Below are 23493 nucleotides of genomic sequence, written 5' to 3'. Positions count from 1 at the left end.
AAAAATAATAAAATAACATCTTGAGATTTCAAAAAACATTGAGAAAGGGGGGGGGGGGGGGTGTTTACCAGTAGAGCTGGTACAGGGACGTCTAACCTCCTTAGGACAGGGAGTGAGGGGTGTGTTTACTGGAAAAAAAAGGATTATTAATCCCAACATCGCTTCAGGTTTATCTCATAAAACTATGACTGCCACATTAATAAAAAAAAGTCAAACTGCCCTTTTCACAATAAATAAACAAACACTCCTTGGAAATGTATAAACAATAATTTTGACCCTGTTTTTAGTATGAGTTATTAACTTTCAGAATAAAAATTGGTTGTCTGTTAAGTCGGTTTACGGTGACAACGTCATAACAAAACATTGATGAAATGATTGCATACTTTTATGAATAAAATTGAATCATTTTTATTGAATTATCACTATTTTGTATGGATACAAAGAAGGAGTGAAATGAAATCTACAATTTAATTGATGAATTTACTTTTATTTGCACTCATTAATTCAAATATGTTTATTACTTTAACGAAGATATTATTTTAACTCTAACCTTTATACATGTTTGCCATTTAACTTCTTCCAATCTGTGTTATTCTGTTAAGGATAGGACGATGATAGGAAAAGTAGGAAACGAATGGGAGTGTTTCAAGTTTAATGTGCCTCCAAAAAAGCCATATCGATGGTTGTTCCAATTGAGTGGAAGAGAGATAGATGCGGCGCAAGCTTACAGTGAGCGTAAAGGGACACAGCGTAACGGGACAATGTGCGTACGTGCTTGCAGCCGGCGTTCATCGATTTATTAGACGTTGTCACGTCGAAATTGATTAATGTTTTAGCAACACCTCGACCCATCCGCCAGCTGAATCAACGAAAGGAATGTAACATTTGTGGATGCCGAACTGGCTGCGGGGTAGCGGTCGTGAGCGGAGCGTGGGCGTGTGCTCGGTTGCAGAACAACATCCTGCCGTCGGGCGAGCAGTCCGTGGAGGGCTTCACCATCACCATCGAGCAGGTGAACCGTCACCAGGCCGGAGTGTACGTCTGCTCGGCCAGCAACGGCGTGGGCGAGCCGGCGTCGGAGACCATCGGCCTGAGGGTTCTGTGTGAGTGTCGCCGCCCGTCCTTCTTCTCTCTCTTCATCGGGGGAACACCTCAGCACACACGTGCACCAGGACCAGCAGTAGTGTAGGGCAGGGGTTCCGGGCACTGGGTTCTGGGTCTGGAGCTGTGTGCAGGGTCGCAACAACAGGGGGGGCAAGGGTATATTGCCCCCCCTCCCCTCTGAAACCTTGAAGTGGGGGCAAACGGGGGCAAAGAAAGTACAGTGTAATCAATTTTTAAATAATAAAACTGCTTAAATAGCACCATTTTCCACCTTGAAATACAAATTTTCCCGGGGGAGGACACCCGGACCCCCCGCTTCAATTAGGGGGGATCGATGATCTATATATATAAAAATTTAGCTTCCGTATGTATTTGGCCGCAAAACTCGGAAAGTATACGATGGTTTGGATTGAAATTTTTACAGAACATTGCATCTTAACAGAAGAGTGTTTATATGAAATAAAAGTTTGGAAAAAACCACCGGAAAAGTCGGAAAAAAAAGTTTCTATAACTAAATATCATGGTCACCCAACTTAGTTGTGACCACGCTCGACGATGCTGTACCATATTGTCGAAGTTCAGCACATCAGGCTACTTTTTTTTTTTTTTTTTTTTATTTACAATTAGCTTCATGCGGGTGGCATGGTACATGTACATAGGAAAGGTATAGGGCAGAGGCTCAAGTGCGCATGCCCACCCTTTCACATTTTACATTTTACATTTTACATTTTTACATTCACTCAGACATTACCATTACATTACTTGGTTCGGTACACAGATCAAAAGAAAAACAGGTAAGGACCAAACCGAGGTTGCAGCGTTTTGTAATTGATCATACTCCACCGGGCACGGCGAAGTTGGTCGACAAAGTCACGTACAGAATACGGCGTTGGGGTGTGTAAGGAAAAGTCAAGCAGGTTCATGATGAGCCACACTATTGCTCTACGTTTGACGGTCGGAAACACTGTGAAATCAAAAAAGCAAATTTTCTGTACGATTATGTCCTGGATCGGGACATTGAGTTGTCTTGCTACACGTCTCCTGCACCAGAGCCACAGAGGTTTAGAGTAGACACAACTAGAGACTCGGTGAAGCGCTGTATCACATTGGCCACATAGGTCACAAATGTCGTCATTGTCGAGGGAGATTTGTCGTCTTCTAATCTTCGTAGGGGTGAGATCATTGACAAAGGCAAAAGCTGACGCTCGGAGAGATGTTGATAATTCGTCGTCCGCTATGTTCTTCCAGATACGCGTCCAGTTGAAGTACGGCCATTTTGACTGTATTTTGGGAGTAATTTTGACCGTTTGGCAATATTTGTCGTATAATAGCGGGGTAGTTACACACTCCCCGTCGGGCAATTCATTTATCTGCGATCGCAAGTCATGAAGTGCTACTATATAGGTGCGCGGAAGAAGCCTCTCATTCGTCCACACGGCGTGATGTAATGCCGCGAAGACTACATCGTCGGTCATTAATCGTTGGACAATAGTTTTCCCAAACAGGGCTTTGGCCTTCAGATGGTGGTCAATTAGCCCCAATCCACCAATATGAGGTTTCTGTGTAATCTGCTCACGACCTGTTCGGAATAGAAATCCATGCCATACGAACCAACCGACATATTGTCGTATTTGTGCCTCTGTACCACGAGACATGGGAATCAGCTGTGCGACGTACCACAATTTGGATAACATGTACATGTTAACTATGTGCACTCTCTGAATAATGTTTATATTTCGTAGACGTGCAGCTACAAGTGTTCCTCGTACGTTGTTTACCACAGAGTCCCAATTAACCTTGTCCATTTGTCTTGTATTTTGCATGAAGGTGATTCCTAGTGTGCATAAAGTTTCGGTTCTGGTGTATGGCCTCACCTGCTGCAGCAGATGGGGCGCCATCTTGAGGTCTACTATTTTTGTTTTTACGGCATTTACTTGGGTGGTAGAGGCTTGGCTGAAATTGGTCAAGGCGGCTGATGTCCTGAGTACATCATCTTCACTCCGAATTATGCAGGTGACATCGTCAGCATAGGCACTGCATGTGATCCGGTGGCTGGCAATGCTAATTCCTGTTAAAGTCTCATGGAGTGTCCGGAGCAATGGTTCTATATACAGTACAAACAGTGCCATGGACAAGGGGCACCCTTGACGCACGGAAGAGCGGATATTAATTTCTTCGCCCAGTTTCCCATTAATAGAAATCTGCGTCGTAGAGCATTTACGCAGAGTGTGAAGCATGCGGACCGTAATTTGTGGAAATCCAACATGAGTTAGGAGTCTGTCGAGAAAACCCCAGTGTATCCTGTCGAAGGCTTTATCAAGGTCAACGTTGAGTAATGCCACTGGACCGGGCAAGGATTTGGCAAGGAGCTGTACATCACGTAGTACCGCAATCCCCTGTATAATAGATTTATTTGGAACTGCGCAACATTGCTCGGGTCCAACGAGTTCGGGCAGTACACGTTTCAATTTTTGTGCAATTGTACGGGCGATGATTTTATAGTCCGTGCACAGTAGAGTTATAGGCCTGTAATCCACCAGGTTTATCGGTTTATTTTTCTTTGGAATTAAAACCAGGATACCGTTTGTTTGAGACTTGCAAAGGGCACCGCGTTGAAGCACTGTACGTGCCATTTTACAAAAATCGGTTTTTATTATTGTCCAGTGTGTTTGATAGAATTCATACGGTATTCCATCCTTTCCCGGAGATTTTCTTTTTGGAGCATCATGAACAACTTGCGCAATTTCTTCGTCTGTAATCTCACTCTCCAGAAGATCCCGCGCATTGTCGCTCAGGCGGGCTGTTACTCGTTGTATGAAGGAAGTTCCGGCGTCAAAATCGACCTGGTGTTCCGAGTATAAGTCGGTATAATGAATACGGAAGGCGGTCGCAATGGCCGTTGTGTCTCGGAGAGTACTGCCATCAGCTGTCGTCAACGCGTCAATCTGTCGTTTAGTCTTACATTTTTGTTCGTTTGCCAAGGAATATAAGCTGAGCCTCTCATTTTGTAATGCGCTATTTGTGTGAAGGAAGTGCAGCCGTTCTTCCATATATTTCCTATGAATGGTCATAATTTTTTCTTTGAGCCGACGCTCTTTTGCCTTGACGTTCGTCACTGGCATAGCTGCCGCGCCGAGATCTCGCAGAGCCCGCTCATATAGGTACAAGAGTGAGGCTTGCTCCCGTCGGACACGTGCTCCGTGGTATTGAAAGAGGCGTCGAATGCCCGGTTTTACACAATGTTCCCACCATTCCGCGACATCAGCGTATCGGTGTTTCTGCCTAGTCCACAAAATCCACCGTTGCTGGAATTCCACATCCACCTCATCTTGTCCCAATAATCGTGTCTGCAGGCGCCAGTAGTTTCGCCCGCGAACAGGGTTGAGTGTGGGGTAAGAGAGAGTGCAAAGTACAAGGGAGTGATCTGTGAAGGCCGCCGGTATGACGTCATAACTGACCACTGAATTGCGGTTGCTTTTGGAAAAGTAAAACCGGTCCAACCGCGTACTAGACGCATGGCCATGGAACGTAAAGTGGGGTCGAGGAACTAGCAGAATATCAACTGCATCCTCAACTTGTATGGCTGAGACTAAATCTTGTAACGCTGTGTTAGTCGTATATGCTCCTCCATGGTGGTCAATAAGGTTCAGCACACAGTTGAAATCACCACCAAATATTATTTTGTTGCGGTCACCTTCCAAGAATGGTAATATTTCTTGTCTGTAAAAGTTCGTCCTGGCTTGCCTGTTTTGTGAACCCGAAGGGGCGTACACGTTCACACATAGAGCTAGTTCCAACAAGTCATTTCCAGGTGGTAGAGAAGGCATGACAAGAGTTCCTGCAATGATTCGTCCCGAGGGGTGTGCTCGGATATTTATTAGCTGATATCCATTCCGTGTAATGATACCCGTACCTCTTCCGTGGGAGCCAACATTTGTATACACATTGCAGTTATCGAAGTGCGGGATCTGATTTATTGGTAATTCTTGTAAAAAAATTACTTCGATGGCGTGAGCGTAAGCTAGTGTATATAACACACGGTATTTGCATGCCATCTCCATGGCACAGACATTTACAGTTGCAACTGTCAAAACGCTGGCCATGACCCCTCTGGTGATGAACGTTTATGGAGTTATCACCGAAGGCAAGCCGTGTGAGTCCTCACACTTTCCTATGGCTTGTTTGGCTACGGCAAGAGGGTGAGCTCGTTGTGATTGAGGGCTGTCAGGGACAATTTTATTCCGTCTGGGACTTCGACTGTTTTGACGAAATTTCTTCCCTGTACGTCCTTCCCCGCGCACATCCTCAGTACTCCCTTTTTTACGTGGATGTTGTTTATCGCCACGTTTCCCTGTCATTTCGTCATCTGCCTGTTCTCTGTCCCCAATGTGTGCGTCTGTGGTTCCTGCACTAACATCCCCGCCCTCAGTAGTGAGTAACTCCCCCATGTCAATTTCCAGCAATGGTGAAGTGTTTGCCAATATACCCTTTATTGAAACCATGTCCCGAGCACTCCCAGTCGGGTGTTCCCCCGCTGGGGTTTGAACCGGAGGTCTACGGAAGGTAGCGCTGCTCTCCCGCGCCGCTGCGGTGTCACGTGTGTCACTCTTGTCCGGAGCCGCGCCGCGCACTCCGCCGACGAGCGCCCGGCCGCGGCCGCGGCAGGGGCAGGCGTGTCGCGGCGCGGTGCAATGGGGCAGGCGGCCCGCGCATGTCCCGGCGTGTGGCATATACTGCATGTCTGAGGCTGGCCGTCGTACAGGGCCACGCCTGTGTGACCCTCGACCGTCAGTACTGATGGTATGTCCTTATCTAACTCAATCTTGACCACACGTACACCGGTTTTAACTTTGTATTTGCAGTGTCCCCCCCAAAGTTCGTCAATTAAGGACAATACTTTACCGTATGGAGTCAGCGCCTTAACTATATTATCATTAGTGACTTCAACAGGAAGGTTTATCACACGTACAGTTTTTAGGTTGTCTAGGGCAATTTCAATGTCAGCCAAAATAGACTCACCCGATGCTGTTAGAATCTGCGATGAACCGCCAGTCAGTCTCATGATCCGTTCGCAGTGGAGCATGGATGTTAACTTGATAAATATGCAGCGTTGACGCCCGTCCATTTGGACAGCCACCAGCTCGTCTTCTTTTATTCGGAGAGTCTCGTCCATCCAGTTGTGAAGATCCATGGCGAATGGCTTCGTTTGACACTTCACACTAAGCGTGTTGACGCGTTTGGTAGGTGTATGCACATCCATATTAATAGGATAATATGGCTGTGGTAGCAATGTAGATTAATGTAAGCAGGCCGAGCCTAGCTGAACACTTCTGAAATCGCGCGGCACGAACTGTACTCACGTAAGTCGAATGCACTCGCATGTAAACACGTCCGCGCGCCTCGGAATCCCAAGGCAGACTATTTTTCCGGTACCTACTAATAATTAATGTGTAAAAAAAAATCCAAACCTATCAAAATTTACATTCATTGAACTTTATTTATAACAAATATTTTGGCAAAACTCCGTTCCCCCGGAGAAACCCCCGGAATGGCCACCGCATGGGGAGCCCAAGAAAAGAAACGGGCTCCCCATTTGGAAGCCACCTGGAAGGTTTTTTTCTGTTCCACCCACCGTTTCTTTTGGTAGCCTGACTTGTTGCAAAGGATTGTATTCCTACCAGAGAAAATGCCACCATTTTATCTGGGCAATCCGCCTTGGAGGAGCCGGGGCGCGAACCCGGGTCCTACAAGTCACAAGGCAGGCGCTCTACCACCAGAACCAGAGTGGTAGAGCGGTGCAGTGATGCAACATCAGCAGTGTTCTGATGTTGACACGAGAATAACGCAAAAACTACTGCACAGATTTTTAGGAAACTTTTTGTATTTGAAACCTTATGTTTTGACTTAAAAACTTATATATATCTATATATAAAAATTTAGCTTCCGTATGTATTTGGCCGCAAAACTCGGAAAGTATACGATGGTTTGGATTGAAATTTTTACAGAACATTGCATCTTAACAGAAGAGTGTTTATATGAAATAAAAGTTTGGGAAAATCCACCGGAAAAGTCGGAAAAAAAAGTTTCTACAACTAAATATCATGGTCACCCAACTTAGTTGTGACCACGCTCGACGATGCTGTACCATATTGTCGAAGTTCAGCACATCAGGCTACTCGACCATTGTGCCTTGACGACTATAATTTACACAAATATGTATATATATATATTTCAAGAAAGAATAAAAAACTTTATTTAATTTGAAAGTATATTCTTTCGACTCTATTGATAAAAATACGTTTAAATTAAAAAATATTCAAATTTTTGGAGCACAGTAAAAAAAATGCATTTAACCACGAATATGCGAGTTAAACTTCAGAACGATCCAACAGCAGTCATATTTTCAAGACAATTAATTGAAGTTGGTAACGGCACTGTACCTACAAATCCAGAAACAGGAAAAATCAGCTTATCATCTGATTTATGCAACATCGTAGATTCAAAAGAGGAATTAGTAGACAAGGTATTCCAAAACATCGAAACAAAATTCAAAAATCATGCATGGTTGAGCGAAAGAGCCATTCTAGCGGCTAAAAATGTTGACGTACACGATATGAACAATAGTATTATAAACAGAATCGAAGGTGAAACAATGACATACAAATCTATTGATTCAGTAGTGCACCAAAATGAAGCAGTGAACTTTCCAACGGAATTTCTCAATTCACTCGATGTTCCAGGATTACCACCACATATTTTGAATTTGAAAATTGGTGTGCCAATTATATTGCTTCGAAATATCTGTCAGCCTAAATTATGTAATGGTACACGATTAGTAGTTAAAAAATTAATGGATAATCTTATTGAAGCAACAATTTTGATTGGACTTCATAAAGGTGAAGACGTATTACTTCCACGAATGCCACTTATTCCGACAGATATGGCGTTCGAGTTCAAACGACTTTAATTTCCAATACGCCTTGCGTTCGCTATGACCATCAATAAAGCACAAGGACAATCTTTGCAAGTGTGCGGTTTGAATTTAGAAAATGAATGCTTCTCTCATGGACAGTTATATGTCGGGTGCTCCAGAGTCGGTAAACCATCTGATCTATATGTTTATGCAAAAAATGGGAAAACAAGGAATGTAGTCCTTCCATTAGCTTTACAATAAAAATATTTAAGCTAAACACATTTTTATTTCTTCTATTACATTCCACAGCCATGCACAGTAAAATATTAAATTAAACAATGAATTAATATTAAACTGTGCCACAGCAAAGCGTGGCCGGGTTTAGCTAGTTCTTTATAAAAAGGTATATTGCCCCACCTCCCCTTTTGGAAATTTAGTTGTTGCGCCCCTGGCTGTGTGTACAGGTTTTTTTTTTGTGTGGCGGCTTCTACTGCCTTGGAACCAACATCTGGGCGCTCTATTTAAAGATGGCGGATCCAAGATGGCGAATCCAAGATCAAATTGAAAGGTCAAGGTCAAAGGTCAAGGTCATCCAAGATGACCGCCGTGACGACTTCGGAGATGTGGGTTCCAAAGGCAGTAGAAGCCTGCCACACAATTTAAAATTCCTGTACACACAGCTCCACACCCAGAACCCAGTGCCCGGAACCCCTTTTTCTATTCTACTATTAGCAAAGCAGAATATTCACTCTCTGGAAGACCCTGAAACTCAACAGAGAAGATGCGGTGTGGCCTGACCCAACGCAACCCATTACTAGAGACTGGAAAAATTCCCGAGTTCAATGACCTCCAGGATAGATTGCACGATCCTCCGCCTACTTGGGCAAACGGCGCCCGTTTATTGGGTACTGGATTTTGAGGCGTCTAAATTGGGTAACTTGTGATTGGACACTTATTTGATTGATTGTCTCTAATTGCCCATTAGTCCTGCATATTAACAGTGAACCAATAGCAGAAACAGCACAACGGTATAATTATTTGAATTTTTAGCATATCACGAAATGAACCCACGAATTTTTCCGGTCTCGACCCATAACAAAGTTATAAATACACCAACTGGTATCGACTAATGACCAAAGTTAACTTTCCAACTATGCATATACCTAACTGTTGACTATAGCCTGACTTGGAACATTCTGAATACTCAATTAACTGAAATAAGCTATGGTAGAAACTTCTTTGTTTTTATTTGTGCTCTATGGCTGCTGTATGCTCAAGATGTCACCGCACGCAGTCTGTCATTCTGTCATTAGAGAGGCGTGAATCGAGTGAAAACCACATTTTTTGAGACTAAAATATATCCAGTAAATCATGATATACTAATATCACTGAAATGTCTTTGCGTGTCAAGTGTTCTGCAGGGCTTTACGCACAAAATCACTGTCCCTACCCATCACTGCAGATCCTAGAGTATCTCGAGCTGATGGTTGGCATGTAGATCTAGAGAGTGACAAGTCCTTGCTTTTAGAGTCAAGTGGGGAGTTACCTACTTACACAAATCATCAGTTTACTTTATTTTTTGTCGTACATTTAGGGATATCTAACTTTTCCTGGCAGTCCAACACACCATAAAAAACATTCGGTCTCTGCTACTCCTTTTGAAAAAAAAAACATTTCTAACTGTACTTTTAAATCGAGTTCATTTGAAACTCTTGTCCGTGTTTGCTAGTTCATCAACTTTCATATCTGACTAGTCATCTGCGATCTCCTTCTGAACATTAAGTCATGCAATCTGAAAAATTAAAAAGAAATTCTAAGACAAAACATTGTTATAACTTGACTGATTGGTGGATTTCCAGAAAAATACAAAACTTAGTCAAAAAATTAATGTGTAATGCAATCACGTCGTATTACATCATCAACAGAAAATTAAAACGAATTATATTGTCAGAGTGTGAAAAGGAGTAAGAAGTCACAATAATGGTCAATGAATGTACGATTGCTCTTCTTATCACTCTTTCAGACGAGGGTTCCTTATCACTTCACCTTGAACAGCGGTTACGAATAAACCAGCAGAGATGAACTGTCTCTAAAAAATATTGTGAATGGATTGTATGTATACAAATGAACCATTTTGTGTGTCATTCATGTGAGTGTTAGAACTGACATGTATCAAAATATGGATTTTTTTTTTAGAAAATTTGGCATAGCTAGAAATTTTTTTAAAAAAAAAGGTAGTCATTTAATCAGTTTGTACAAAAACTGTTCTTGAGAACAGTATTTACGCATCACAAAATTCACTTGAAATAGGGCGTTGCGGTATGCTTTTTGTTACTCAAGCTGCTGTCAAGCAATAAGTATGATATATCATCTGGAGTGATGTTAAGAGTTATATCTTTAAAAAGTCTTGGTTCCCAACTGTTTGGAAAAGCGCACACAGCCTGGAATCTAATCGTCAGAAAATAATCGAATCTTAGAATCCCCTTGAAAGGTTTTTTAATTCGTGCGGGATTTAACGTTTTTAATATCCCGTGTCGAGAAATAACGAGAGTGAAAGTCAACTGGGTTAATTCGTTTGACAAACGCCCCTGTGATTAATCTGGCGCCTCGACTGTTATCGGTCCAGCGCCTTCAGTGCGGTGCATGTGTCGGCTTGCCTCTGCTCTCAATAATTGTTTTCCTGTTCTCCCCTCCCCAACCCAACCAACCCACCCCAGCCTTGAAAATTCCATTCGACAAGTTGCTGCCCCTGGGGGAGGGAAGGGGGAGGGGGAGAGCGTTCATAATCCCGGCGGGGCTAATGAAATCACTAATTAGCGCTGTAAGTGGCGTGGTTTCCGGGGAGGGGAAGAGAGCGGTGTTTTATCGGTTTCCGATGCCGCTACCTGGTTCAGACACGCGCGCTTCGAGCGACGATATCGCTTTGAGCGACCGCCACCCCTCCCCCCGCCCCTCCCGCCAAAGATGCGTGACCCGCGGGATGATTAATAAAAGTGGACCGCTGCGCCAAAGTACGCCGCCGGTATTTAGGCCGTTATTGGCCGCGGGGTTCGGCGCATTAAGGCGTAGCCGGGTGTACGGGCTCGACGGGAGATATTGTGTGCGTGCTGCGAGCGATTGCCGCGTGCCGAAGGTCTGTCGGCGTTTCAGCGGCGGCTTTCCAGGCCTTTGAAGGTAGAACAAGCGCTTTAGCAGGGACTGACGGAGCATGGGGAATTTTTTCCTCGTGCAAAAATCCAGTTATTAAAATAGCACTATTAACAATTTCATTACCTAATATGAGTTTGAAAAAAAAATTTACTATACAGCCACTAATGTTTTACGTACAATAACATATTATTTAGATTAAAAAATATATATTTATGAAGTTTATAGTAGGTTTAAAATGTTAGCACGGTTATTTTACTGTGGCCTTTTTTAAATATTTAACTGTTACTGCTGAATTAAGTGTTCGCAAAAATCCTTTATTTCATCTCTTTAACTCTTCAGATATATGATCCCAATGTTTTTGTTGAGTAGACATCTAAACTATTCCGTTACGTATTTTTTCTAAATCCTACAACTTTTGATGTGAACACACTAGTAGTCAAATACCACTACCTCCGATAAAGTTGGACAAAATTAGTGATATAAAAAAATTTGTGAAGTTAAATAGAATATGAATGACATGCGATAGCAAAATAGGAAGTTCCCATTCCTTATCGACGCATTAATGCACTTAACCACTTTGGGATACATGTTTAACATGACACTCAAGAGCCAAATAAGAGATGACAGATCAGAATTTGAAATATTTAAGAAATCCCCCTATTAACATATATTCACGCGTTCACTGCATCACGCGAGGTTAGAATCGCCTGCATATGTTGTTCGAGTCCGTGTTCACCCCAAACTTGTACACGACTTTATTATAAAGTTTTATTGATGATTGCGTGGCGTTAACATGTAGACTATTCACCTTAAATCCGCCCTGTCCAGACTTTTTCAACTTGGTACAATATTACAATTCTGTACCACGGATGTAAAATATAATATGTCACAAAATCATATTTTTAAAAAATTTTCTTATAGCATCTGCTTCAAAAAACTTTATTACATTAGTATTATTATTATTACTATTCTTTATTGACGAATTTACTGTTGCTTTTTACTTTAGTAGCTGGTAATTTATCTGTGCCAACTTTATTTTACTAAACATGGACGAGGTGTCATTGTTAGGGCCTGCATATTTCGCGAATAAATCTGAACGCCTATTAGATTGCAATAAGATATATCCGCACCAACAGTTTCTTCCTTGTGATTGGCGGCCGTCTGCGAGATGTCGTTGCATTATTTGATTGAGCCTCTCAGGACGCGTTTGCTTCCACACTGGATTACTGTGATTGGTGTTGTAACAGTCGACATGTACCTGGAAGAAACTCACCCGATCACGGAATACAGACGATGCTACAGTGTTTTAACTTTCAGCTAGCCTTGGTTTATTTTCGCGAAATATGCATGTCATTAGGGGGAAAATAATCAAAGATTCATTAGCAAAAAAAAGAGCGCGTGTGACTCAGCACACGTGATAGAAGTGAAACTTATTTTCAACTCAAATCTCGACACGCGAGTGTATCGTGAGGGGGAAAGCGACATGGATAGAGAGAGAGAGAAATAGAAAAAGAAAACAATTTCCTAGCTTAAAGTAAGCAATCTTTCACATGTTGTTTACAATATTTTAAAAGAAGCTAACCTAACTGAGCATTCACACAATTTTATAGTATTTTATATGTCACGAATCATTAAACTGTTAACTATCGGCGAAATACTTAAAATATGAAATTCCATTTTAAACAAGGATTAGAACCAGGATAACATAGCGTGGTATTTTTTTGCATTCATTTTTTTTCAAGTATTCAATAATCCTAACAATTTTTGTATTAAATGGAAATTGATTAAAATAATATTAAATAAACATGATTTAACAAAATAATTACTCTCTTCAAAGTAACTGTTAAGGATATAAATAAGTATTTATCAATCAATAATAATCAAATAAAAATAAATATTACTCACTGTTGTTGAAATACTCACACCAAAAAGAAAAAAAAACTATGCGTGTTATTTTTTCTTCAAACAATTGTGCCATTTGTAAAAAACCAAATTTCTGAACGAAAAATAAGATTCATAACAGGTAGCGCTATCTATACGGGAAATGCAGGGAATGTCTCAACAGCGCTCTCTACGCTGCTGGTTGAATAAGGGAGGAAAGCGAGCGCGCTGGTAGCACATATAAAATTCAAGGAATTCATAGCTGACTGTATAGGATACCTATATCCATTTTCTGAAATAAGTGCATACGCACACTCTCTGTCTTATTATTTCGTTCATCTATCTCGCTCGGTTATATATATATATATATATATATATATATATATATATATATGTATATAGGTGGGGGGTGTAAAAAATCTCACAAAGAGGAGAATTAGAACGAGTCCAGCAATGTATGTAGCATAGTGCTCTCTTTATATCTCTTTGGCCAAGTACCTATTTTCTGTCCTTTTCGCGTCAGAAACGTTTCACGAACAAGGTTTCACGAAATTGTTGCATTTGCTGTTTCATATTGACGCATAATATCACAAAATGTTTAGAAATATCATCGAAATAATAATGTATCTAATGTTTGTTAAAAACAATTGTATGCGTAATACATATCCGTGTGAAGTAGTTAGAGTAATATCCTAGAAGAAGGCACTGAAGTGGTAAGAGCGATCCTAGCCGCGAGCGCTGGACAGCTCACGTCACAGCCGCTCGCTCTAGCACCGCGACGCCCGGCGTCCAGACCTGATGGACGTGAATGATGTATACCAGCCACTTGTTCTTCGATACTCCCTTCCCCCCAACCCACCCCGCCACCCGGGCCCGAGGAGAGTTCTCCCTTTTACTCTGCTTGTTTATCGACCCGCCGTGTGTTTTATACCCACTCCGGCGTCTACGAGTCCTTCCGTGGGCTCTTCGCTCTCGTGTCCGGGAGTCCTGGCGCCCCGGAAGGACCTGCCACAAGTGTCCTCCCCCGCCAGGGGTCACGGGGTCAGCGGGGCAACACCCCCTCCCAACCTCCAACCCCCTCCCCCTATCTCGCCCTCCGCCCGACCGGTAAATAATTAATAGTTCCGGGATTGATCGAGTGCGACGGGACAAGGACGTAATCAACCGCTGTTTTCGATAGGAGAGTCCACCCCTCGTAAAGGGGCGCGGGATTTAATTAGTTCCTCGTTTATCGGCCGCGGTCAAGCCGGGAAGGAGGGGGAGGGGAGCGGAAGTAGCGCGCGGAGAAGGGGCAGGTTTGTGGGTTAATTAGGGTTCCCGCGTCTGTTTGGATTCCGCTTTTGTGCGCGGGTGTTTTCAGCGGAAGGGATCGGAGGGGCAGGATAACCACCTACTTCCCTTTGCCCCTGGTCATTCGTGGTTAGGCAGACCCGCGGAGCGCCGGCGTGCTTGTTTTCTCAGCGGGTGTATATGTATGAGGGGTAAACAAGCAGTTCCTTTCGGCAACACTTGTGATACCAGGAATTGGCGCAGGCATACTGAAGAAGAATATTGATTACTCGTCGTTTGGAACTGGCACCGAGTAGTGACGTCACGTGGTTTCTATAATGAGTCGCCACAGCAGCAGAGCTTGTAGTTCGAGCTGGCTGACACTAGTTCGCGCTGGACTCCGAAGTTTCCTGTCTGTAGCCTGTCTCATGTCTGGCTGCATGAAGCACCCAGGAGTGCCCCACATTTAAATGCGGCCGCAAGGTCCAAGCACCCAACCCCTGCATGGTTGATTTTTCAGCCCCTCCAACTCTTCTTACCTGGACCCTTCTTCCCTCTTGTCCAGTAGTTACCTACTTGCTTAATGCATGTTATTGATCCCCGCATGACCCGGCCCAGGGTTTTCCCTGCGTCTGTGCAGGTTTTACCTGGGTCTCTTTAGTTAGCTTTTAAGCTAGACTTTCTATGGGGCGTCAGCCATGGCGCCAATCGCAGCCATGGTTGGCCTTAAACCCCAATTAGCACGATGCACGCGCCCTTGTCCTGCATGGTTAAAAACCCGCATGGTAGAGTGTATAGGCTTCGGCCTGAGACACACTTAGGTCCTCCCCTAACCTGGACCCTCCCCATACACACTTAGAATTAATTTAGGCTAGGCAAAAAAAATTAGTTGCATGAAGCATGCCTGACCCTCCTCGGTTTCTGCACCAAGTGAACGAGCAGGGTGAGGCCAACCGAACATGAGGACTGCGGGCTGTCGCCGGAACACCACTGCAGGAACTTAATTGAACCATTGGTACCACACAAATATCAAAAGAAGATGAGCACAGCTAGACGTGGTCAGTGCTGAGAACGTCACCATAGATTACCGCTGCACGCTGTTTGAAAGTCCAGTTAATTTACTGACTTTCCATCGAAGAATTTACGTCAGGTATAGGAATATTTCTTCATTATAACTGGATCATCGTAAAAAAATACGCCGTATTTGACTGCCGAATTCTGTTTTAAAGGTAAACACACACGTAAAAAAAAGAGCGGTTCTTTAGGAGTCTTTACATTTTAGGTATTGGAAGTTTTACGGAAATACCAAGAATATACTTGTGGATTCAAGTTCAACGTAGGTGAAGATAACGTTAAGTTTACAAATATGACTGAATAATTTGTGGATGGTTTTCTTAGTAAATTTCAAGGTGAATAATTTTAACAGAGCACACGATCACAGGCGAAGCAGAAAATCACTCGTTAGATTGTCCCGACGAATATTGGCTCGTTGTGGTTCACTCGCTCGTTCTCCCGACCAGCTGGCTCGTTGTGGTTCACTCACTCGTTCTCCCGACTAGCTGGCTCGTTTTGGTTCACTCGCTCGTTCTCCCGACTAGCTGGCTCGTTGTGGTTCATTCGCTCGTTCTTCCGACTAGCTGGCTCGTTGTGGTTCACTCGCTCGTTCTCCCGACTAGCTGGCTCGTTGTGGTTCACTCGCTCGTTCTCCCGACTAGCTGGCTCGTTGTGGTTCACTCGCTCGTTCTCCCGACTAGCTGGCTCGTTTTGGTTCACTCGCTCGTTCTTCCGACTAGCTGGCTCCTTGTGGTTCACTCACTCGTTCTTCCGACCAGCTGGCGCGAAGACCGGCGCTTCTCATTTCTCCGCCAGCGAATAACTGTCACCGACTAACTTTCACCAACCAACCATCCTGTAGACCACCACACTGGGTTCGCTCGTTCAGTGACGTCATTATGTTTCTCCTCTTGCGCAGATAGCGCTTAGCGGTCTCGTGAGGCGCTTAGAAATACTACCAGGTCAGCGATCTTCGAGCTCTGCCGGATTACTTACACTAGCCGGCACGAGGTATCATAGATTCCAGGTACACATTGAATAAAACCTGATATTAGATACTACCCTGAACAAGCTCAAGTTATCTTGTATAGGCTCAGGTCTTGAGTCTCCGCCTCATCGCTTCAAAAGTAAAAAGCTCTCCCCAACAGAACAGTGTTATAAAAGGTAAACAAAATACTTTCTTTGTGAGTTCAAAGGATAAGACACAGCTGTTTTTATTGTCACCTGCTTATAAAATTTGAATTAAATATGACGTTAATAATGTTTTATACAGTTTAGTTTCAGTTAGATTACGAGAAACTAATAACTATTATTTAAATTATTTTCTTACCGGGTCATTTATACGGGTTTTTGTATTCTTTTCGCCACCGTACATTCGGGAAACAGTGGCGGATCACTGTAGAATCATTCTGCCATAAAATTAAAGAGTAATCGTCATCAGCATTATCGTCATTTTATTTCAAGGATAATTTCAAGTGTTTTAGCATAGCTGCGAACGTTCCGTACGCACAAAGATCGTCAGAGAGACTTTTTACAGGTCTGCAACGTCCATGCACATCTGGTTTGCTCCGCAAAATGTCATCGGACTCCGCGCGCGAATCAGGAAAAGTAATAACTAGAGACCCGGAAAAATTCGCGGATTAATTTCACGACAGCCTGAAATTCATATAGTTATACCTCAGTGCTGCCTCTGATATTGGCTCACAACTCACCTGGACGAATCCGGGCCAGTGAGAAACACTCAAACGAAGCTGTGTCGAATCACAGGCCGCTACATTGGGACACCTTCACAAGACAGCAGCCAATGAGAGGGTGACATTTGAACGAGTGTACGTAGAACTATAAAGTTCATCCTAGAGGTCATTGAACCCGCGAATTTTTCCGGTCCCTAGTGATAACTCATGGTTTTTTTTATCCCCGCGAAATGTCTAGGATGAGGACGGAGGCAGGAAAATCCCAGTGTGACGTGGCAGAAACCAAACACCAGTGCCTGTACCTGAACTATCCCTTTACTGAAAAAGAAGTATGTTAGCTTGTTGTTTCCTCTACGTTTGAAGGCGTAGTTCAGACACGGCGAATGTACTTCACCAGCCAATCAGAGGGAAGAGCGCGGAATCTTTGAGGCTCGGAGCAGCGTCAATTGGTCGTTGACACCCAGTCGCGTGGGCGACGATCCCTTATTGGCTAACACTGTGCTCTCCCACGTGATGGTTGTTCCGTTTGAATCCACGCTGTTAGAGCAAGTCAGGAGGCATAGCATTTGTTTTACAAGGCAATGAATGAGGTCGAATATTAATATTAATGTTATTCCTAAAGTCAAGATTTATTTATACACTTGAATATCAAGTTTTAGTCTTATATATTTTTTGTAATAATATTATGAAATGCACGAGTTAATCATAAAAGTTAAATAGAAGGTAAATTTGACTGTTGAATGCTGAATCTACTAAAGTACACATTGTTCATCACTGCTGTATTTCCCTACTCACTGGTCTCCACTAGCAGAAACAAAGTAAGGATTTCATTATATGGTGGAAGGGGACAGAAGGGGGTTTGGAACATATTTTGCTTGCTGTTGGCTTTCAAACTCTTTCCTGTTGCTGATGGGAATCATGAATTCTTTTGGGAATCAGGAGGGGGGAGGAGTGAAAGAAGGAGAGAAATGCCACACCCCCCCCCCCCCCCAACACTTGCGTACACCCTTGTCAGCCAGCAAGAAGCTTGACTAATAAATCAGGATGTAACTGTGATTTTTCCTGTAAAAAAATAAAAAGTGCACGATACAGTTTTCATAGCTTTACAAACTTCACGGGGCAAAATATAACTTACGTGTTATCTTAGTTCTTTACTCTTTCAGTTCGTGACGTGAAAAAAAAAATAATGCTACAGTAATCTACTTTTCATAAAGAAGAGTGGCGCATGCCACAGTCACTGAGCTATGCAGGTGCTACGTGAATACGGGGTGTGTGTCGGCTCTGGGGAGATCCTGACTCTTGCGGTGTGTGTCGGCTCTGGGGAGATCCTGACTCTTGCTAGGTTAGGAGGGGGAGGGGGTAAGGGCCTCGAGTGTACGCCCTCTTGCAAAATTCAGGCCGCGGCTACATGCTACCAACCCCCCCCCCCCCCCCTCAGGTTCTGAAGGTGAAACGACTGCAGCGCACGGTGCAAGTTTAATGCGGCTGCCCCCGCTAACCCCCTCCTCCAAGACCCCCTGCCATGCTTTAACCTGCCGTGCAGGGATCGATGTGTCTCGGCGGTCGTCGAAGCTCGCCTCGGACGCGACTGTCGCGACACTCTCACGCTCTCGTCGTCTCTCTCTCTCGCCGTAGGCCCGCCTGCCACACGAAGACAAGGACGTCGGCCGTCACACAGGGGACAGAAGGACCTCGTAGTCTTCTCCGGTTCAACACACGCCCATTGGGCCGCGCGCCATAGAAGAGACCAGACCAGTTCGTATCCAAGACGACTCCGGCTCGGAACAAAACATTGTGGAAACACACAAGTTGCATGTGGACTGCTCGCGGTTTGAGAGGTCTTTAGGTTAAATTTTTAAACGAGAGATCAGTTATTGCAGATAAAATCTGTACCATTTAAAGGAACCAAAAAATACTTTTTTTTTTAAATTAAAATAATTTGCCGCTTTTAAATAGATGCACGAAGCACGTCATAGTGATCAAAACTGTAAACCTTAAATCTTAAAACCAAAAGATATATATTTTTTTCGCTTGAATAAATTTTGATATTATCGTCAATTTTTTTTGTAAAAAGAGATATTATATTTCTATCACATGTTGTTATGTAATTTTTTCTTAAATGTTTTTGAGATGGAGACGCTATCTGTCAATATCTTCTTTAAATCAAAATAAAATGAAAGTTTCCGAGAGGTTTATCCCACAGACGTGACGTCGTGGGCAGAAAGGGGCGTGGCCGATCCTCGACAGTGGCACAGACATGGCCGCCATTCCCCGCAGCAGCTCGCAGTGGAGTGAAGTGTGGGCGCTGCAGGGAAGAACAAACACCGCTTCTCTTCTGCCCTCGCTCCCCCCGGCAAGTTCTATTGGAACATCAGCCCCCCCCCCCCCCCTCTCTCTCTCTCTCTCTCTACACCCTGCCGGCTCCCTTCTCCGGGCTCGAGTATCCACAGGTCATTCCATGGTGTTGCAGGCTGTTCAAACACTTCCCTTCATTATCGTGACTGTACGCGTTGAACCTATGGATTCCACGTTGTATTTTACCATCGGCTGACTTTACATAGCTGTACATTTGTTCCATACGCAGTTTTTTTTTCCTTCCGTGTAAACGGATTCCCTCTTTTTAAGTTCATGAAATCGTTGAGAACCACATCAAGAATTCACGTCGTGTATGGCGTATTTCCCTTTCCCTTTGTTGCCGACAATAATTAGTAGTTATTCAACGATATTCTTTTATATTCTACATTTAGATTTTTTAAAGATGTTATTTAACCGGACACTGTGTTTAAGATCGTCAGTAGAAAGTGGTGGGATGTGTTTGGTTCCTGTTTTTTGAGACATGTCTACTGGGGTTGCTTTTACAGAGTCTACATTGCTTCACATTAATATTGTCGAATAATTCACTCCGTGATTTTTATAAAGTGAGAAACTAAATGTTATATATTAAATAACGATAAAAACATTCAAATAAAAGAGAGAACGTGTCTAATAGTTGTTGCATGAATTCCGCGTGATCAAGTCCGAATATAAAGATAGCGCCTAACAGCAGTATCATCCAATAAGGAATGGAATGTTTCCTGTTGCAAGAAGCCTTATGTAACTATGGAACTAGATTGTATATAATCAATACTTGTTGAAAAACGCTTAAACCCTGATTGAAAAGCTAGCGTGTTCGAAACCGGTAAAAAATTTTAACGCAGTTTTTAAATGTTTTTTTAAGTCATTATAAACAATAGGTTATATTTTTTAAGGACTTAAGTTGAAAACATAATTTTATGTTGAAGAGGAAAATTTTAAATTATATTTATGTAAATAATACACCTTCTTGTCTTATTACGTCAAAATCCTGGCATAATTTGCACTTCTAAGGAGACAGAAAAGAAAATTGACTTCTCGGTTTCAAATGACTTTATCATTAACATTTTGTTTCAATTTATATAATTGATGTGGCCCTGTTCGAGCATAGCACAAAATTAAATGTAATGTCTGAAGTTAATAGTGACACGCAGATGAAAACAAATTTTCACGTGTGAAAAATTTGTCGTTTAGTATTAAATTAATATTTTCCCAATGACTACAACTAATAGACATTATTTTATCGTTATTATAAAATATAAAAAAACTTTATAATACGCATGATTGCACACAAAATAAATAAAAATAATAATTTAACCATATGATTAATAAGTGTAGCAGTATCACTCAGGAAACAAAGCATTTAATATACTGTGTACTGGAAAATAAAAATCTAGACGCTCTATGGATAGCTTGGTTTGTCGTGCAAAAAAAACGGAGCACGGTATTTGCGAAGACTAACCCGCTGGAATAATATTTCTACGTCTCCGGGGGCCTTTATACATCGTGATGGCGGTGCTGTGGTGAAGGATCTACTTGCGCAGACTCCGTGGATCCCGAGTTCGTGCAAGAAAGTCCTCTGCTGCAATCTGACCGCGACTGCGAGAGAGAGAGAGAGAGAGTGTGTGTGTGTGTATGAGTATCCTTGTTACGAAACGTAATTTCTGTTGTAATTTTCCTGCGGCACTTATTCGCCCAGAGGGACGTATCAAGTGACGGGAAACAGCGCAGGGCGAGCTACACCAGGCAGCCTCCTCCCTCCTCCCTCCTCGTGCAGTCTGTGTTCCCCCCACCCCAAACCCCACCACCCACCACAGGGAGCAAGGGGGCGTGGCATGAAAAATTGCATACTTTTTATTTTTCAAATTTTATTTACAGTTTTCGCAACTTTAATTTAAATAATTTGTTTAAATATAATCACGAACAATTAGTTTAAAAAAAGCCTGCATTAACCTGTTTGATATTATAGAAGATTTTCTCGCAAGGCGGTTGGCCAGTTCTTGCACGGTCGGCTCAGGCGGAACGTGACAATTTTGTGTTCGTGCAGCCGGCGTTCATCGATTTATAGGACGTTAAAACGTCAAAAAAATCTACCTATAGTACCGAAAGTACTGGGAATTTTTTTGTTCCCGTTGAAGACTGGTAACGGAATTCCCGGTTCTGAATGTAGGTTGCGGTTCTGAACGCCCTGGTTGGGAGTAGGGACCGGATAAATTCGCGGTTTCTATGGTCTTCAGCATAGTCCACGCATTCCCCTGTACACTCGGGGCAAATGACAAGTTCATTGGCTGCTGACTTGTGAGTCGTCTCAGCTGGTTTTGACTGTAATTCGTAGAGACCGGATAAAATCGCGGGTTCAATTACCTCCAGGATAGACTCCACTGTCCTCTACACACTCGGTCAAATGCCAACTTTACATTAGCTGCTGACTTGTGAGTCGTCTCGACTGGGTGGCCTGTGATTTCAGACTTCTATGAGTGAGGGTCTCTAATTGGCCCTCAGTCCTCCAGACTAACAGTGAACCAATGACAGAAGCAGCACTAAGGTATAATTATTTAAATTTTAGCATAACACGAAATGAACCCGCGAATTTTTAAGGTCTCTAGTAATTCGATCTTTCTTTGGTTGAGGGTTTATAATTGGTTGAGATTCGTCCAGATTAACAGTAAGCCAATAGAAAAATATTCTAAAAGGTATATGTATTTGAATTTTAGCCTATCACCGAATGGATCCGCGAATTTTTCCGGTCTCTAGTCATGAATAGAGACCCGGAAATTTCGCGGATTCTTCTGGCCTCAGTATAGAATTCAAAGATATAGGTGTGCTCGACCCATTATTACTTTCCCATTGGTTGATTTCTTAGCGAGAACATTTTTATCCTTTGGCACTACCTGATATTACCGAATGGATCCGCGAATTTTTCCGGTCTCTAGTCATGAATAGAGACCCGGATTTTTCGCGGATTCTTCTGGCCTCAGTATAGAATTCAAAGATATAGGTGTGCTCGACCCATTATTACTTTCCCATTGGTTGATTTCTTAGCGAGAACATTTTTATCCTTTCTATTTGGCATTACCTGATTCGCTTACTTCTCTCCTAGATGGGCATTATTGGCTCACGGTCGTAGAGAGGCGTGTCCAAACAACTGCGGTCCAATCATGAACACAGTGCGAGAGTGTGAAGGTTTGCATTCTAGCTTGCGACTAAATGAATCCGTGAAATTTCCGGGGTCTCTAGTCATGAAGTGTTTCCGGAACTCGCGTGTCACGTGATGGAGGGTGGGGGGGGGGGCGGGCAACCCCTACCCTCCTTCTGGGGGGAAGCGAGACGCGGCGCCTCGGGAGGAATAATTAATTAGCGCCCCAGCCACCCCGGGCGGGTCCCCGCGTCGATAAACAAACACCACTCTTCATTTACCGCTTGTTTTCCCCGGCCTTCGGGAGTTTCTCCGCGGCGCTTGTGACGTCCTCTGTCGTAATTACACTCTCCCCGCCGTGGGAAGCCGCCAGCCGACACACGGGGCGCGCCCCAGGACCATTCCTCGTCACGTGACTTCCTGATGCGGAGAACCCGCGACTCTGTACTCGAACACAGGTCCGCTTCTTCTTTCTTCGATAATGATTATACATTTTGAATGACCTTTCGCAGAGCCGTTAGTTGATTAATTAGGGACCGGGAAAATTCTCGGGTTCAATGACCTCTATGATGAACTCCATAGTTCTGCGTACACTCGGTCAAATGCCACCCGCTCATTGGCTGCTGTCTTGTGAGACGTCCCAATCGTAGCTGCCTGTGATTCGATAAAGCTTTGGTTGGGTGTTTCTCATTGGCCCAGCGTCATCCAGGTGAGTTTTGAGTCAATGGCAGAGGCATCAGCACTGAGGTATAACTATCGCGAAATGAATACGCGCATTTTTCCGGTCTCTACTGATTATGACTTTCCGCCACTCGTTTCACCAACAATAACGGTTGCAGTAAAGTATATTTTAGAACAAAATTCTAGTAAGGCGCGTAAATCATATATGTGAGAGGACTTATCTTGCAATACTTTGGATTATTATAATTAGTTTTTTTTTT

General features: G+C 43.2%; 1 protein-coding gene across 2 annotated transcripts in view; it reads left to right on the top strand.

Moving 5' to 3' along the window:
• LOC134532105 (protein amalgam-like) overlaps positions 1–23493 on the top strand; it is a 297722-nt gene that overhangs the window by 178283 nt on the left and 95946 nt on the right. For both annotated transcript variants that reach the window (XM_063368413.1, XM_063368414.1), the window contains exon 5: positions 953–1103. In XM_063368413.1, the coding sequence (XP_063224483.1) occupies positions 953–1103 (151 nt within the window). The remainder of the gene's footprint in view (positions 1–952; positions 1104–23493) is intronic.

The sequence above is a fragment of the Bacillus rossius genome, chromosome 5 (genome assembly GCF_032445375.1).
Source record: "Bacillus rossius redtenbacheri isolate Brsri chromosome 5, Brsri_v3, whole genome shotgun sequence".
Taxonomy (NCBI): Eukaryota; Metazoa; Arthropoda; class Insecta; order Phasmatodea; family Bacillidae; genus Bacillus; species Bacillus rossius.
Note: the sequence above shows the minus strand (reverse complement) of the source record. Positions and strands in the feature narration are given on the sequence as shown.